At 37.2% G+C, this 17,816-nt stretch overlaps 1 protein-coding gene across 1 annotated transcript in view; it reads right to left on the bottom strand.

Annotated features, from left to right (window-relative positions):
- The window catches only part of PARD3 (par-3 family cell polarity regulator), a 435,290-nt gene that overhangs the window by 169,613 nt on the left and 247,861 nt on the right, over positions 1-17,816 (bottom strand). Inside the window, 3 exon segments of the mRNA XM_088534020.1 lie at positions 4,799-4,969; positions 5,555-5,743; positions 17,766-17,804. Coding sequence (XP_088390146.1) covers positions 4,799-4,969; positions 5,555-5,743; positions 17,766-17,804 — 399 coding nt within the window.

Raw genomic sequence — 17,816 nt, 5'->3', positions numbered from 1 at the left:
AATGGTGATGCTCTCTCTTTTTAATGGCAGACAAGTGCTGTCTGCGCGTGTCACAAACAGAGCAGAGAGAAGCAATCTGTGCCCCTGAGTTGTCCAGGTTGCAGGAATGAGAGGAGCAGGATTCTTAAAGCAACAATTACCTTTATTTCCTTGAATCAGCACATCCTGCAGCCAGCTGCACTGATGGGGCTGACAGGCATGCCTGAGCGCCGGGAATGCGCTGTGGTGATACAGCCAGCAGCTGTTTGCCCAGGCAGGCTAATCACAGTAATGCTGCTAATTAACAGAGTGCAGTGCAAAGAACTCTAATGTGTCTCTTTAAACCTTAGGTCCTCAGCAATTAAAAAAAAAATGTCAGCCCTTAGTTAAAGTCCAGAAAGCTGATGGCCACATCTTCTGAAAACTGGTCTGTTAAATACTGGCTGTATTACTGATGTAAATTTTCCCATTTTTGCTACTGACTGCACAACTTTGGAAAAAGCACTTAAAGGCTCCCTATGCTTAGAGAGAAAAGCTGAAGAGTCAAAACGTAAGGCTGACAGAGGACAATCCTTAGAACTGTAAATATATTCTTCAAATCTATATTTAACTTTTCATAAAATGGGATGGACAGAACCTAAGACATATCCAAATCCCAAACTGACCGTTAGGAAAATGTTTCTGTTACACTAATCTGGTAGCATCCATCAAATACTAACTGTATGATTTTGTTTGGAGTGGCTGAGATCTTAAACAAAGCTCTGCAAGGTTTATAATAGTATGGTTGACAGAATTAACTGTATTATTATACTCTGTGTAAAAGTAATGCAAACAGGAGAAAAACTCAAACACACAGTTTTGGCTTGAAGCTCATTCATAGCTACCACACGCCTTATGCTTATATCAATATTTACTATGAGATAATTCACTTGAAAACCTGGATGGATTATACTCCGTCTCCTGGTGAGTCAATGAAAATTCCTCCTACAGGCAACACAGGTTTAGTAAAACCACAACAGAAAAATGCTTTTTACCTTCTGGGAAGTTTGTGGTCTCTGAGTTTATTGTTACATAAGAATCGATGATATAAACAATAATCTCTTCACTTCCACTCTGAGGGCAAGATATTATGTCTGTGGCGGTTTATTTATTTTTACTACAATTGTTTTTTAGGCTTACTATATACCATGAGGAGATGTGAAGATGTACAATAAGATGCCAACATTAAAAAAAAAAGGCTATCAGATGTAACAACTAAGTTTTGAGATAGTTTTAAGCTCCATTTAAACAGACTCTGACTTCGGAAATCAAAGAAAGCTATACAGGAAAGACAGAACTACTCTGTAGCAGAAGAGAGACAACCAGCACTGCCTTTCTAAAACCAAGACACATGGGGATTAAGTCTCCTTTAATTCTAGACAGTAATCAAAATATGGCAAGATCACGAGCAAGTGAAAATTCTGGTCTAAGGAGAAACAGAACTATGTTCTTCCACACAACCCTTAGGGCTGATTATAAACATTAAAATAAAAGAAAAGCCTACCATATTCATACCATTAACTTTCTTAAAATCCAATTAAACTCTGTTTTTGTGAAGGAAAAAGCTGTCTGGATTGCCTATCAACTAAAAATATCTCAGCTTCACTTTGCAAACACAGAATGCTCACTGGACTCGAAGCCAGGGGAAGGAAAACAAGACCTTTCTTTTTGTTCTTTTCTTTGTTGCTCTTTTAATAGCCAGCTAGCAGATGTATTTATGGCCTGGAAGTCAAGCATAATTCCTGCTCGCATGGGCATGGTCACCCCTTGTCCAGATTCCACAGGCTCAGTCCCCCTCAGGAGACCCTCCGCGCTGCTCCGTGGCGAGCAGGAATTCCAGCAAGCCAAGGCCTGACCTTGGCTGCGGTAACGCACGGCCCCTGTCAGTGCAAAGGAATGCCAGAAACTGTTCTGTTGACGATGCACAAAAGGGAATATAACCCAGCTCCCTTCCACTTAACTGTGGTTCTGCAAGACTAACAAGAGTGTAAGCTATTTTTTTGTCAGTGAAGTGGGTGCATACAGCCCTAAATCAACACAGGAAATGAATCAATTGAACAGGATTTTTTTTTTGCCTTCCCCCATCGCTTGTTTTTCGTCTCTTTATGTTTTTCTTTTTAAGGCCGGTGCGTTCAGCAAGCCACAATTTGAACTTTTATCAGATTCTTCTAAGAGGAAAGCACAGAAAATACCAGAGAAAATGCACACTTTGTCAAAAGATAAACATTTCTTTGTCTTTGAGTAAAAACAGCAAAAGCCCATTTCTGGAGAGCATGCTGGTAAAATGCATCATTTATCAAAACAGGGTCTACTGTTAAAATGCTTCTCTTTCTAGTCTCTAAGCTGCTAAGTTTGCAGCCACTCAGATGGTGTGTGGTTTTTGTCCTAATAACAAGAAATTTTGATGAGACTGTATATCAGCCAGGTGGTAGCTACAGGAATATTCTACAGGGGCATTTTATGCACCAGAGTACTAAGGAATCCAAATGACTGAATTAAGTATAACATAGTTCAGGCAGCCACATATGCCCAATATTTGATGCTCCTAAGGAAAGTAAATATCACTGTAATTCCCAGTCATGGAAGGCTGCCCTCCAGCTTCCTCTCAATCCATGCATCCTTGGGGTTTAAGCTGCCTGGATTACTCATGTGTGATCATCATTCTCCTAACCTATCATATTACATCTGATCAATCACATACAGTGTTTAAATTCATCTAACTCCTGAACTAGGGCTTACCTGCAAATTGTCAGGAAAAACTCTCTCCCCTGACAGTTTTGCTGAAGCCTGAAGTTTGCAAGACTTTCAGGAAACAAGTTTGAATATACCCAGGTCAGCATGTATACAGCTTTAGGCCCATAGAAGTTTTGTTTTCATCGTATTAAAACATGCAAAAATTATTGCCAACATATATCCCATGTCTGAATTTCCAAGAAAGTAAGAATTTCCAAGAAAAAATACATAAATTATTAGAAAATTAGAAAATAAGGGCTGATCATTGCACCAATAATTGCTTATTATTACTTTCTCAGTTCATTCTGGCTCATCTCACTAGCTTATTAATGATTTGGAAAAATCCAATTGAAATGGTAAAGTAGGTCCACATGGACACAGTTCTTCCCCCATTACCTCACAGACTCTACATATACATTTCAGTGTATCTGAATCTGGTTCTAGCATCAGACTTTTGGTTTTGGAGCTGTATAGCATACACTGTACAGTGAGATGTGCCATTTCTGCAACGCTATTTTTGCAAAATAAGCTGGTGAATGTGAAACAGATGCAGGGCATCAAACTGCTCTTAATATGAGCAAGCATAAAGTCTGTTGCATTTAAAGAACAATGCATTGCTGGATTTGCTCCATTTTGTTTATAAACACTGTCCTAACACATTCATTATAAAAGAAAAGAGTGAACTTACTCCATATCAGCCTTTTTAGGAAAAAAAAAAAAAACTCAGAAATAACCTAAAACATTTCATGCTTTTCTAAGTAGCAAGTTATAAAATTGTGCAGGAACAAGGAACAGTCTGTAAAGGAGATTCTGGGTTAGTGGAGTCCAAGTTCAGAATTATGGCTTAAATAAGTCACCACCAATACAGAAAGGACCAAATTCCTTCAACATTAAATGGAAAACGGCGTGCATTCAAGCTAGCTTTCTAATTTTGTGTACATAAACATGCACATGTATGAATGTATTAAAGCTGTGTACAAGCAGTTGAGGAAGAGAAGCTAAATACATTAAAAGTAATGTATTTAGAAACATGATATTATAATACATTATGAAATTGAATTTATTTTAAGGTGAATGTTATGTATTAAGAATTAATCTATTCTCTAAAAAATTCTCAAGGCAGGATCAAGAGTGCTTAACCAATTTGTCCATATCTTTCTTGAATCATGAGGCTCAAGAAATAATATTCCAGGTAAGACCTTACCAGTATTAAAAAGAGTGAAGGAATGACTTTTAGATGCTTTAAGAACAGATGCTTCCCTGACTCCCCCATTCATATGAACTCTATTTATCTCAGTCTGTTTCTCCAATTTGTCAAAATTATTGTGAATTCTAATGCTGTCCTCCACAGTATCTGCAGTCCTCCTCAGTATCATATGCCCGCACATTTCTACTATATAGCATTATTCACATTAATCTAGAAAATAAACTACTGGGAATCACGAAAATGTTTCCAAACATCAACACAGCATTGGAGGAGATGGAAGCCACAGATATTAACAGAAAAAAAAAAAAACATTTATTTTCAGCATTCAGCCCTGAATTCCGTATTTCGTCTATTCCTGCAATGAAGGCCACGACATAACATGTTTAAAATCCCAAATAACAAGAGAATTGTTTAAATTTTTCTGACTTTTTAAGTTGGACCTTTAATTGATTAAATAAAACATACAATATGTAACAGCTCTACCCTTAGTTAAAAAAAATGTTACAAACTAACAAGTCAGCTTCCACTAAATTACAGACAAAAATTCAGTGGACATACATAAAAAAAACTCCAAAGAACAAATATTACACGAAAGATGTGATCCAATTACAAAATCGATACAGTGTTTCCTGTTACTCTGAAAATAATCAAAAGGAAAACTTCTGATAGCTAGGGTTATCATATTAGCATGTGTAGAACTGAAATTCAGATAGCTTTGTAATTCCCTCTAACTTCTCAAGTATTGTTTTCTTCGTCTCAAATGAGACATGACATTTCCTGTAAACACAAATGTCTTAGAAGAAATTAAAACTCCCAGCCCTGATATCAAAAATGTATTACCTCATTGCATTTACTTATTCGCCTAGCCACAATAAGCTGAATCATCCCTCGTTTGTTTCCCTCGGTGGACATGGACCGCCGCAGGGTTTCCATGGCATCTTGATTTGTTTTGCCCAATAACGATTCTCCATTCACTGCTATTAGTTGATCGTTCACTCGAAGCCTCCCATCCTGGAAAAAGGAAAGATTACAGCCAATTGTAAAAACATCGAGAAAGAGCCTGCAGGACAGACAAAGAATAAAAAGGAAATAAAATAAAAATAAAATAAAATAAAATAAAATAAAATAAAATAAAATAAAATAAAATAAAATAAAATAAAATAAAATAAAATAAAATAAAATAAAATAAAAGCTAATCAAGAAACTTAGATCTAATAACTAATGGCCAAGTGAACACTACTATGATAGTTTCTGTGCAACCATTTAGGAAGTGTCTATTTCAATCATTTATAGACTTGCACTTCAAGCCATTATCATAATCTGTTTACACAAAGAGCATACTAATTAACTGTACCAGAGATGGCCATTTCCTTCCTGAGAATCCTTACAGGCCGAACAAATCCTGCCACATGCAAACAAGAGAATCTGAGCAGAAATATGAAGATTGCCTCTGATCGTAAGATTGGGAAAAGTTAGTTATAAAGCAATTCTGCTCTTCTTTAATCTACGGTTACTTTCCAAAAGCCTATATTTTGGAAAACATAACCAAGAGAAAAAACAGAAAAAAAGCAAAGGTGCACATATGTTCCCTCTTACCTTGGATGCTGCTCCACCGTTAATAATGGACTTGACGAAGATTCCTAAATCTGCATGGTTTTCTTTTGACCGGTTACCTTTGACACTCACGCCAAGTCCAGCTGATCCAGAGTCATTAAGTGGAACTTCAAATGTCAGGAATTCCCTGGTGCCATCAGGTGTAAGAACAAGCTCTTCTTCTTCTGCTTTCTGTCGGGAAGATTAACAGGAATTATAGAACAGCATTTCTCTTTGGGAATTCCCTTCCCTGCACAGCCAACAGCTTTAAGAAAAAAAAAAAAAGATAGAAAAGAAAAGCTTTCACTATAATGCCACAATATTTTCCACAGCAATTATTTGAAGAACTATGCACAAAACAGTGTATGTGCAATCACCTCCATCTGATGCCTAGATTCAGGAATATCTTGTGTTTGTGTCTAAATGCTTCTCTGTCTAGTAAAATAATTGAAATGTGTGTCATCCCTGAATATGCCATTAAAGCGACTCATATTTGCACTGTTTCACTGGCCAGAAGGAAAGGCTGTATCAGAAATATTTTCTTGTTTGCAAACCTACAGAGTCTTTACAATTTCAGCAGCAGCATCGCTGGTATCTTTGTGAGTCACAGAGAGAAACTAAGCACAAGGAAAATAAGTTTGAAAATTACTCATTCACCTCATTTTGTTTGGAACTGTGTTTGGAAAAATAGAAAATTACACAGCTGAGATCAACAACAGCACATCTCTCTGCCATTGCCTAGCTCACCATCAGATCCAGCTCTAAACGCCAGTTTTCTTGTCATTTCTGGCTCTACTCGTCACCTCCGTCCTCCTACCCACATCTCTGGTTCTTCCGCGCATATTCCCCAGCCTCCACATCCAGCTTGAGCTTGGCTGGTTTTGCAGGCCTGGAATTGGTGTTCCAGGCGAGGCAGCCTCGCTGTGAGCAGCGGCTCCGTGGGGCCCTGCGGGCCGGGCCGGGCCGGGCTGGGCCGTGCGCGGCTCGGCCGGCCCCCGGGAGCCCAGCAGAGCTCTGGGTGCACCCGGTGGCAGCAGGGGTGGGCACAGCACCCGCGAGGGACAGCGGGGGGCCCCCACGAGCAGCGCTTCCATTTTGTCCATGTTAGCAAACACAGCACCGCCCTTACCAACACTGTTTTTGCAGCTACTTTCTCCACATTGCCCTCATCTACTCCCACACCTCGACTGTCCCATTTCCCTGCTACTCCCAGACACTTGGAACAGCAAGACACACTAGAAATTAACTTCTGCCCATGGAGCACTCCCTGTTTCTTCTTCTTCACTATTTCTTAAGACCTGAGGAGATCCAAAGCTTAAGGGGCCTTCTGAAATCTAAACATAGACTACTGCAAAGACAGATGTGGAAGCCATGTGGAGCACACAAAACTGAGATTATCAGTTTGGGCACATGTATGTTAGTTTTTTTCACCAGAAAAGCAATGTAAGAATGTCATGCGGGAAGGAAGTCAGATTCCTGACGGAACTGGAGGAGCCAAGGGACCAAGTCAAGAGCTCTACCTTTCCCACGAGGATAAAAGCATAAACCTTAACATGTTCGCCAGCCCGATCCTGGCATGAGACACTATTCACTTGTAACTAATAACAACCAGTAACTAACTCTTACTAATAACAATGTGTAACACTTAAATAATAAGTGTCACAAGCTGGGCTCGTGAGTTTATCCCATTATCCAAACTCATCTCTTAGCCATGCACTTCGGCAAAAGCTGTACTAGCTGCCAGGACTGGAAAGGTACACAACACCACAGGAAAAATACTGGGCCAAAAAAACCCCACAAAATATACACTAATTACTGCAAAATTCCATACCTAATTTTCCTAATCGTTCTAAACATCACAAGACAGAGTCTTTGGGTCTTGTGTCTTTGGGTCACAAGAGCACTACTTAAAAGATAGATGGATATATTTGAGGTGCATCTTCTCTCAGGCAGTTGCAGAATAAAATATCCTGAGACAGAAGCATTTTACCTTTTAGTTTCGGTAACACTGATCGCTTTCATTTACCTTAACAAGTAATAATGACAAGAATAAAAGTTTGTGAGCCAAAAGGAAGATAACACCCACATCCAAAGACGCCCATAATCTTATTGGATTTATCTTTATTATGTTCCTGTAAACGAACACTTTTCCCCTCCCTCTCAATTTTTTCTAATGTTCTAAAAAAAGAGAGAGCTTCAACCATGGCAATCTCCTTTCTAGTGCAGAGGACTAAACAGGTTCCTTTAGAGGACTAAACACTGTCCTTTGGGAGCATCTGTACATGCCAAGAAACGGGTCAATTGGAAAGACTATGTCAGGACTCATCCCCAAAGACCTGGCTAACAGCCTCTATGCTGCTTCTGTCCAGACAGACCAAGAGCTACATAAGCCTCTCAACACTATTCTTAATGTGAATTTTCTGTTTGCTTATTTTCTACATCTTCAACTAGAGAAACAATCTAATACCAACATGGGGCTACAGACGTAGGAGGGGGTTGGTGAAACTCAAGGCTTGCATCAGGAGGAAACTTCTCCTCAGCAGCTGCACGTGAACGCTAGAAATGAGAAACAAACAGGCTCTGCACTGACAGGGAAATATTCAGACAATGAGGAAATTGCCCAATCCATCCAAAGAAAAATTTAGCATTACTGGACTGAGGCTAGAATGCTTTAGGGGTCTCTTAAGGTTTTCACAGCTTTTTTCAACGGAGCCAGCTTTTCCCACCACCACTTCTTTGTCCACAGTTTTAGAGACATGAGAAGCCTTCCACCCTCTACCGCCTTCATGTCATCTGTCAGTAGCATATGTCTAAATGCAGATTTTTAAAAGACAGAGCAAGAGAGAGAACAAATGTTTCCCTTCGATACCCACAATTTCTACTAAGAATGCTCAGAAAAAAATGTGACATTCCAAAATACTGAACCATTAAGATCCAGTGACTCCGGATACTAAGAACACTAACATTTGTGCCACACCATGGGACAACCAAAGGCCCTACTATATACATTGTTTTGAAGATATGTTTCACACAAAGGATAACGTATACACATAATGATCAAGAAAGCCTGACATAAAACTGTACCCATAAAGAAACTCTTCTGAAAGATGAGCAGCAAGATTTTAGCATGATACTTTGAATCAAAGTTGTAAAATCTATGTAGCATCAAGACTAGTTGCATCTTTTGTTAGTCAAAATGCTGAATATTACAGAAACACCACGCATGCAGTGACTCCTCCCAATCAATTAAATACCAACTACTAAAAAAGTAGCATTTGCATTAAAATTATATTGAACATTTAGTATGCAAATGCAGCTAACTGTATGGACTCCCCAGGATAGTCACATCATTGCAAAAAATGCACAAACCCCTAAAATGCAACATGTATAATTTTAAACTGAAAACACAATCACCTCCTGATTTCAGTAACTTCCATTTGATCTTAATATATTTTATATAACACCTTTTCTATGTCAATCAAACACCTCAACACTATTCTCATGATTAGGAAATGTATTGTTTCATACACTCTGACAGGTCAGCAATAAATATGCAAGCAAGTTTATGTACTTTGAACCCTCAACAGCAAAACTCAACTCCCTTAAGATTTTTCACACACTGCGTCCAGAACAATTAGCAGCAGAACAATATTCTGCTCAGACAGAGTCTGCTGAGAAAAAAGGTCATCTGAAATGACTTCAGCTGAATGAATGAAGCTGCTCAAGTATGTAATTTTTAATAAAAATTCGATTGGTGATAAAATATGTAGGTGATTTTTTTTTCCTTCAGATTCATACTTAGCATCAATTTATACTAAATGACATTCAAGATAAGGGTTTCACTTTTTAAATGCAACATATAGTGTAAACTCTAAGATAAACTTCCCGACTGGAGAAAACTTATGGCAGTGTTTAGACATATATGGAGATTAGAAAATCATAAGATAAACAGAGGCAGAGGATTTTTCTCTGCTACATACTGTTGGTTTCTGATATGATCGTAAAACCTGATTTAATTTCATAAACAACATCGAAATGGACCTTGGCACTAGCAGTGCAATAAGTTTATTTCATCCTGTTAGTAACAGCATCTCTTCCTTGTCCTATTATACTTTAAATAGTCTAAAGAAATTTCCTACTTGGGATTTCTTCCCTTATAAAAACCTCATTTGGGATCAGCTGGTGAATAAGCAGCATGAGATGGGTGGAAAGAGAAACCTAACAACAAAAAAAATTACTGCCACCTAAGGTGGGAAGCAATTTTCAATCAAGCTTGGACAAGTTGCCAAAGAGACTCACTGCAGCTACAAATCTGCCTGCATTCTCTACAGACAAGTTCTTTCTCTGTGCAAGCTTAGACATGCTGTCTTCTCAGCAGCTATTAAGTCATAGAAACTTGTCTGCAGCTACCTTCTGATTATGGAGAAAGAAAAGAAATAAATTAATCATGGGACTCTCTAAACAAAAATCGAGTTCACTGCTGATTTCTTTCATAGAAGCAAACAATAACACTCTGCCCCCGCACACTTAAATGGCAACCTATATTTCTAAGAAAGTACACAACAAAAACGAAAACATTAAACAGCTGTTGTATAAACATATACATGTATGTACATACACACAGACACATCCTTCTTTTATACTGATGATATTCATGTGGTAAATAGTATAACTGTGGAACAAATTCTAACTAACGTCTCTGATTACCCCCTCCCGACTTCTCTTCTCTTCTCTCTTACAGCATTTAACTGCTCCCAGACTACTGGTGTCAGGTCTTCTAACACTACAGATGTAAGACTCTTAGCATCCATTTAAGTATTATCTTGTTATCATATCAACCTTTTGTCTCATGAACATGTCTTCTCTTTCAAATTTATCTAATTGACAATCTGAGAACTCCTGAAAGTTAAGTTTGAAGTCTCATGGATGTAAAAGCCTACCAGGTCTAAGAAATATAGACTGTTTAAGAGAAGGGAATAGGAGATGCAAAAGCACACATTTAGTCATTTGATTCCAGTAATTGGGAATCCTACCTTACAGTCACAGTGTTTTCCAGGATATTTCCAGTCTTTACAAGATTTTAATGCATCATTCATTATTTTCATTTCTCTCCAAGGCACCCATGGGTACTAGGAAATCTTAACTTCTATTCACCAGGAAACCAACAAAATGTTTCTGAATATTATTGTAACATGATAAATGCTTTATTTTGAAATAGGTGATATATGTAAGGTTTTTAATTACGTTTTGGGCAAAGACTTCCTAGATCTCAGAGATGACCCAAATTGTTTTGTCCTTCAAGTTAGGCAGGTGACATTGACATTAAACTGAAGTACATCCAAACATTCATTTTTATCACGTTAACAGTTTATGTAAAATGTGTACCCCAAGCAGCTTAAAGGAACCACGGCAGCAGCTTCTTTGGTCAACAGTGGTTTCATGGGAGGTGTGGAGGTGATATTTAGTACTTGCAAAATGTAGATATTTCTGCTGGAGGTACTGAGAACAAAGCAATGTAGGTGGCCTGTACCACCCCTCTCCAGCTTCAGCTGAGGCCTCTCCTGTGGAGGAATAACTGAAAACTGATGCATCCTGCCACACTCATGCATTACAGATAAATATAATAACAGCAGCTCATTTGGACTTAAAACTGGACCTCTGGCACAGCAAGGCCTGCCGACTGATCTAATGGAACACACTTTCCATCTGAGCTTCTCCCTGAAACCCTACAAGGCCTCTTATCTCTTTTTAAAATAGTTTTAATCGAACAATAATGTTCTGATTTACAGATTATAAAGGCCTAAAGTGTCTACTTACCTAGTTATAAAATGATATAAAGCTTAAGCCAACTAAAGATCTGAAATTCTTATGCTCACTTTCTTTTCTAACTCTTCCTAAGTTGAGTATTATAATATCTCCCATATGTTAGATAAACACTAATGAATCTTATTTGCACGTATACACTGAGACTCATTATTCATATTAGCCAAGTTAATATGTTGCATCTGGCAAAAACTGCACTTTTGTTCAAATCAAACAGCAGCTGCTAAATATCAAAAACTACATTTGAATTCTGAAATTTTATAGGCAATGTGGGCCTGCTTTAATTTTAATCCCATCAAGGACAAGTTATTTGCATACTATGCATGGATTAACTTTGGAACATATTTATACATGAAAATGTTAGTTCATGGAACACTGCAGAACCAGCCTGTTTTGTTTCCACTTATGTTCATTTTAAGGAGTTAATGTAATATAAAAGGTACATATTCCATATTCAGAAACGTATTCAATTTAATGTTTTTGATGGATAAAAAAAATGGTTTAGGAAAAAAATAAATATTCTCCAAAGAAGCAGAATTCTAGCATATGATCTTCATTTAGTATGAAAATCAAAAGCTTTGTGAAAGCCCAACTTTAAGTATTTCCACATGTTTGTTATTTATCTATATTGGAATGCCATTGCTTGTCTATGCTAACATTATTCTTCTTAATACTAACATGCTGATCTGAGGTGCTACAGATACTGTCTTAGGCTGTTAAGATTCAGTGATTAAACTTAACTGATCAGACTGCTAAAATTTTATTGTATATTTCAGAATTTCACACACTGCATAGTCAGTCACAGTTACCATAATGATTATAATTTATTGAAGGTAACATATCCTATTCCAAACTGTTGTTTGAATTTAAATATTGAGTTCCAACGGTATGTTCTGAGGTAAGTATGTGATTTTAATGGTTACCCCATTTCTTTAGAGAGAGAAATGAAAACCTCCCTAAGAATCTTTATATTTCTCTCATTGGCCCATTGGCTGTACAAGCCCCAGAAGACTAAAGAAACAAAAACAGAGTGTTTGGGGAAAGTGAGTAAAAATAGCAAATTTGAAAGAGAAATAATGCCTTTGTAAAAGTCCATGACAAGAAACATGTTCCAAAAGAGATTATATGTGTATTGACCTGTGAGTGTGAGATAGGTTTTATTCTGCTACAGAATTGAGCCTGGCATGTATGAAACAGTCTAATAATCATGAATAAAACATGTCCACATCAGTCCGGCTTCTGAATGACTCTGCAGAGGTGTCACTAAGGTAAGTCCATTTCAGAACCTCAAGGAGGAACACTTGTATCAGCTCCCATGAAACCAGGGCTTGCTCAGCAAGCACTCCCAGCGCAAGCTTTGCAAAAGCAGCTAAATCTGCCCAGCACTCGCAGCACGTGGCACCGAGCCCACCTGGAAACACTCCCTGCGGCACAGCCGCACTGCGGCCCTGCTCAACACCTGGCAGGTGACACTGGAGACCATCAGCCCGTGAGGCAGTCACAAGCACAGTGTCAAATGCAAGTTTTTGTGGATCACCCTTGAACACTACAGGAAATTTGAGCCACTCAAAAAGCATTCGAGTCACTCAACTCCTGTATTAATTATTCACTCTGGATTATTGTCTCAGTTCTGCTCACTAATGCCCCAGCACAAGCTTTTCAATAATACAATACGTCTGCTGGTAAAAGATTCTGAACACAACAGCATTCGCAGAAGATTACAGAGTCTCTTATTCTTTCTTCATTTTAGCCAGTAATCTGTTTCTTATATCACAAATTTATGAAAAACATAATGTGAAACCACTCGAAATGGCACTAAAAATCCACAGAAACATCGTAATTGTCCTCGTGTCCCATACTATTAGAGGATAAAAACAGGAAAAATAATCAGAGCAAATAATTCACAACACCCCCAAATATCATGGAGGAAGTAACAGTATCAGCTCCATCATCAGCTAAACCTCTACTCATGCGGTAAATCCCTCGACACCAAACGGTATCCGCACGGCTTCTGGTGCACATCTATGGGCTGCTACTAGTCAATGTTCCACCTTGGCTCAATTTGTGAACGTCTGGATCACCTACGTTAGCAATGGAAATACATAAACCTCTAAACTGTTTTTCAAAGAAGGTTCTTTGTGAAAACGAGTGTAATAGCTGAATGATACAGAATGCCTGTATCAGTAGAATTTTGTGTAATTACCTACAGATGAACTTACGATAACCTATACTTACAGCCTTTGAAAAATAGCTATGAATATATATCCAGTAACTACATATTTTTGTATAATGCAAGCAATTTTCCATCAAAAGAAAAAAAATTCTCCTAAGAACACAACTACTATCTTAAAACATATCACTGTAAGGATTATAGTGCTATAATTAAAAAAAAAAAAAAAAGAATAAGCTGAAATCTGCTGGTGCTTTTTATCCAAACTAAAAGCCAAGAATTTTCCATCCATTAATCAATGCAAATTAAGTCTCTCTAGATATTTGGTATTATATTTCTCATTTTTATAGTGTATAAAAACAGTTGTGTACAGAAAGTGTACCAAAATAATTATGCTTTAATTCTTACAAAATGCCTCTGAACAAGGCAAAATTATTACCCTAAGCCTAGACCTGGTGTTTTCTTCTGTAAAAATAGTGTAGCTGATTTACTCAAAATCACGCAGAAAGATCTAGGGCAAATGAAGGAATCCAAAAGTGCTGACAACTTTAGTTGATATTATCCTCAGATTCTGGTAGGAGATGGTAATCAAAACGAGATTTAAATAATGAAAGTATCAGTAGTACAAGTTCAGAGGAAAATAAAACTCACAAGATATCTTAATTGTATTCCATTTGCAATTTCTGTAAGGACTATTATATAGTTACACATTCTTATACTGGTCCAACACTCCAATCATTCTTGTTATGTTTCTGTTACAATTATTGCACTCACTAAAATTCATACTACTCTGTTACAAGAGCTTGACAGAACAGCAAATGAGAACAGAAAAATGAACTTTTCCCTGCTGCTGAGTAATATTTGTGAAACGGAGCCCTGAGTTCTAGAGTTCTAGCTTTTAATGTTTTTTGCCTAATAGGAACACTCTCCCAGAAAATAATTATACATATATACACACACACACACACACAGACCAAATTTAAGTGTGTGTTAAGTATATATATATATTTATACATATACACACACATATACATATGATAATTACTATTTTTCTAGTCCTATGTTTACATGCAAATAAATTTGCTGGTTTGGATTCAGAAACAAACAGTGAAAGACAATTGCAAAAGCAAAATATTACTGAAACACTATTGACTTTGAAAGAGTATGGGGAAAAATTAATTGGCAGATGTTTTACATAGCATAATTAACAGTTCATTTCAATGCTCTATAACATGATTAAGATAATTATGCTTTAGAAACAGAAATGTAATAATGATAAATTACTAGTTTTCATATTACGGTCAATCTTCTACATTCCAAATAATCACCACGTTCAGAAATAGGTGCATCTGTTCCTTTTTGTCCTCAGCCGTGTACACGGTACAATATAGTGGCTGGATGAAACAATGCTTCCAAATAGACACAGGAGATTTCCATGCATCAGGAATAAACTGACTGCCAGTTCCATTCATCAGCAAAATAGAAGGTAAAAACATCAGTACTGTTTTCACAAGGGCACAGTTATTGGATAGATGAAGATGCATTAGCAATTTTCATTTCTTATGGATAACTAGAGAGCTTAAATTCTGCAAGTTTAGCATGTTAAGAGAGCTCCTCATTTATGGAAGCTCGTGAATAAGAATCTATATTCTGTGAAAGTGTGAAAAATTTAAATGTAAAATAATATACTTTCCTGGATAGGTAGCAAGAAAAAAAAAAAAGCTCTATCGCTCTATCACACAATTCAGGCCACAGGCAAATTGGAGAAAAAAATAATGTCCACAGTTTTGTTTTAGCTAAATGCATGAACGTCCTGAATGCACTCAAGTGACATAAAACTTGTGTATATAATTTGAAATGAATAGTTTCATGAGCACAAAATCTGAGTGTTAACAGTGAACTGATAAATTATATCTTGTGTTTCTAGGTTCTACATATAAATTTACTTCAAACTTCTGATTTTCAGGGCTTTTTCTTTTTTTAATTTCAAAGTTGCATCTTCTTCTATTTTCCCACAAAGACATAATAAAAAGCTACAGCCATTTTGTCCTTAAATTAAAAACAGACTAACAGATTTTTGTACTTAACCTTTCTCATTTCTCTAGCTTCTGAAAATTCACCGCTTTCATTGCTTTTTCTTGCTTTGCTTTCTGCTATCAAATCTTTGACATTTGAATACTAAAAAGCTCCCAAATACGAGTATGAAGATCAGAGCAGACACAGAAATAGAAATTGCAAGATTAGAAATCTCAAAGACTGAAAAGTAGACAGAGGAAGAATAAACAAGGATTGAGGCAGAACCAGAGAGTTTAAGGGAAAACAATGAAAAATACTTCTAAAAATATTAAAAAAACAAGCGTGTAACTGTATTATTAATGTGCTTCTGAGAAAAATTAGTTCTGGAGAACTGCAGTATAACACTTACCAAAGGAAAGAAGATGGGAAAACAGAGATAAGTGCAAAATCATGGTGGTTTAGAAACTCCCACTGACCCCCTTCAGCTTTAGTCCATTTTTTTCTCCCACTTAGGAGTAGGTACATTGAAAGAGACCTTTGCATCTACTATTGATCACTGTTGCTTTGAGCTTTTAAATAAATAAACAAATGTGAAAAAAAACTTTCTAGTTTCATTCCTGCATTAGTCAAGTATGTTTCCACGGGCTCCCCAATTCACTTCCTTATTTTCAAGGCTTGCTTCAATGTTCGTTCAAACAGAGTTTTTCAGAAATACCTTATCAGTCACACAGTCCCTGCTCCCTGGCCAACAAGCAAATTAGCTTATATCTAAAAAGAACCGCGGAGAGTATTTTCCTTAGATAAAGTCAGGAGGTTAGTCCAAAAACAGGTAGAGAAGGAATTTCTCCATGGACTTTGTTACAAGGTCCTTAGTGTTCAACATTGCCACAGGAGATCAAATGCTTTATAGAAGCAAGGCAACCAGCCTAACCTTCTAGGGCAGAGTTTGGAGCAGAACAGACAGGGGCACCCACAGATTATTTTCAGTTGTTTCCAGCTGCAGGCAGAAATGCTGTCCTGGGGTTTGCCCTTTGATGTCCTCCTGTATCAGTAGCATTGGCATGAGAGCATGAAGAGGAAAACATGCACGCACTAAAAATCACTGTGGGGCCCGCCCAAAATGACGATACCCCTAACAGGGCTGCAGAGCTCCCATGCAGACCACTTTCAGACTAGAAGCTGCACAAGGACAGTGCAAGATGGAAGGACAAAAGTGAAGATGCTGCCTCTGGCCCCAATAACAGTTTTAGCAGTTACACTCCATCCCCTGAAACATTAATAGTGTCAGGCAATGTGCTCTAAAATCTCTCACCGCGGTAACTCTTAAAACATCTCTTTATCTAGCCTTGATTTTATTTTTACCTCAAACACGATCTCACTACTGCTGGTGGCAAGGCATTGAGAGTCATTCAGAATAGGGGTTTTTGGTTGTTTTTCAGCAGCTTTTTTTTTTTTAACTAATTTCAAACTCCAGCAAGATTTTGCTTAACTTCTACATAAACCAATTAATTATTTAACTTTGAAATAGGTAAGCAATCGAACAGAGCTTCTAGAAGTGTATTTTTCACTAAGATACAGTACACATTTAAGGTAACATATTATTCCAGCATCTTGTGTCAAAATTTCAAAAAATAAATTTGCATTGTCTGTATTAAGGCCAACCCTGTCCCACTGAATAAAACAAGATATATAAACCTCAATACACTGCCTGTACATCATGTACAAATTTGCTATAATCTGCAAAGGGTTAAATCTGATACTACTTCTCTACAGTTTCTTAAAAATAACTAACAACAACAAACAGTGGTTTTGCTGTGAGGATACAATGTCAGGCTTGAATCCCAACTGCCTAACTTGTGTGTGTTGGTATCTCAGGTTTCAGTCATATAATCATGGTTTAAACAATTAGTTTCAAAAAGTACCCCAAACTAAGAGTCTATTGTTATCATTCCAACTTGTAGCCTTTGGCTGTGTATAAAGGATGTAATTTCAAATAGCATTTGAACACACACAGTATTTGAATTGTACATGATATTCTAAACGTATTTGAAATTACATTAAAAAGTATGTTTAAAATGTAAAGATAGAGAGAGCCATCTACAGTATATAATGTGAAAGGAGGATCTGTGAGACTTTGATGGAGAAGTGCCATATCATTTTAAAACATTTGGGAGTCTTCCAGTATGGAAAAGACAAAGCTCTTACCGTTTCCTTTGGAATTTGTGACTGGCTTTGTTCTGCATTCTAAAGGAAGTA

The sequence above is a fragment of the Tinamus guttatus genome, unplaced genomic scaffold (genome assembly GCF_059628265.1).
Source record: "Tinamus guttatus ecotype Peru unplaced genomic scaffold, ASM5962826v1 Tinamus_guttatus_pri_ptg000530l, whole genome shotgun sequence".
NCBI classification, from domain to species: Eukaryota; Metazoa; Chordata; class Aves; order Tinamiformes; family Tinamidae; genus Tinamus; species Tinamus guttatus.
This window is presented reverse-complemented; position numbering and strand designations above follow the sequence as displayed.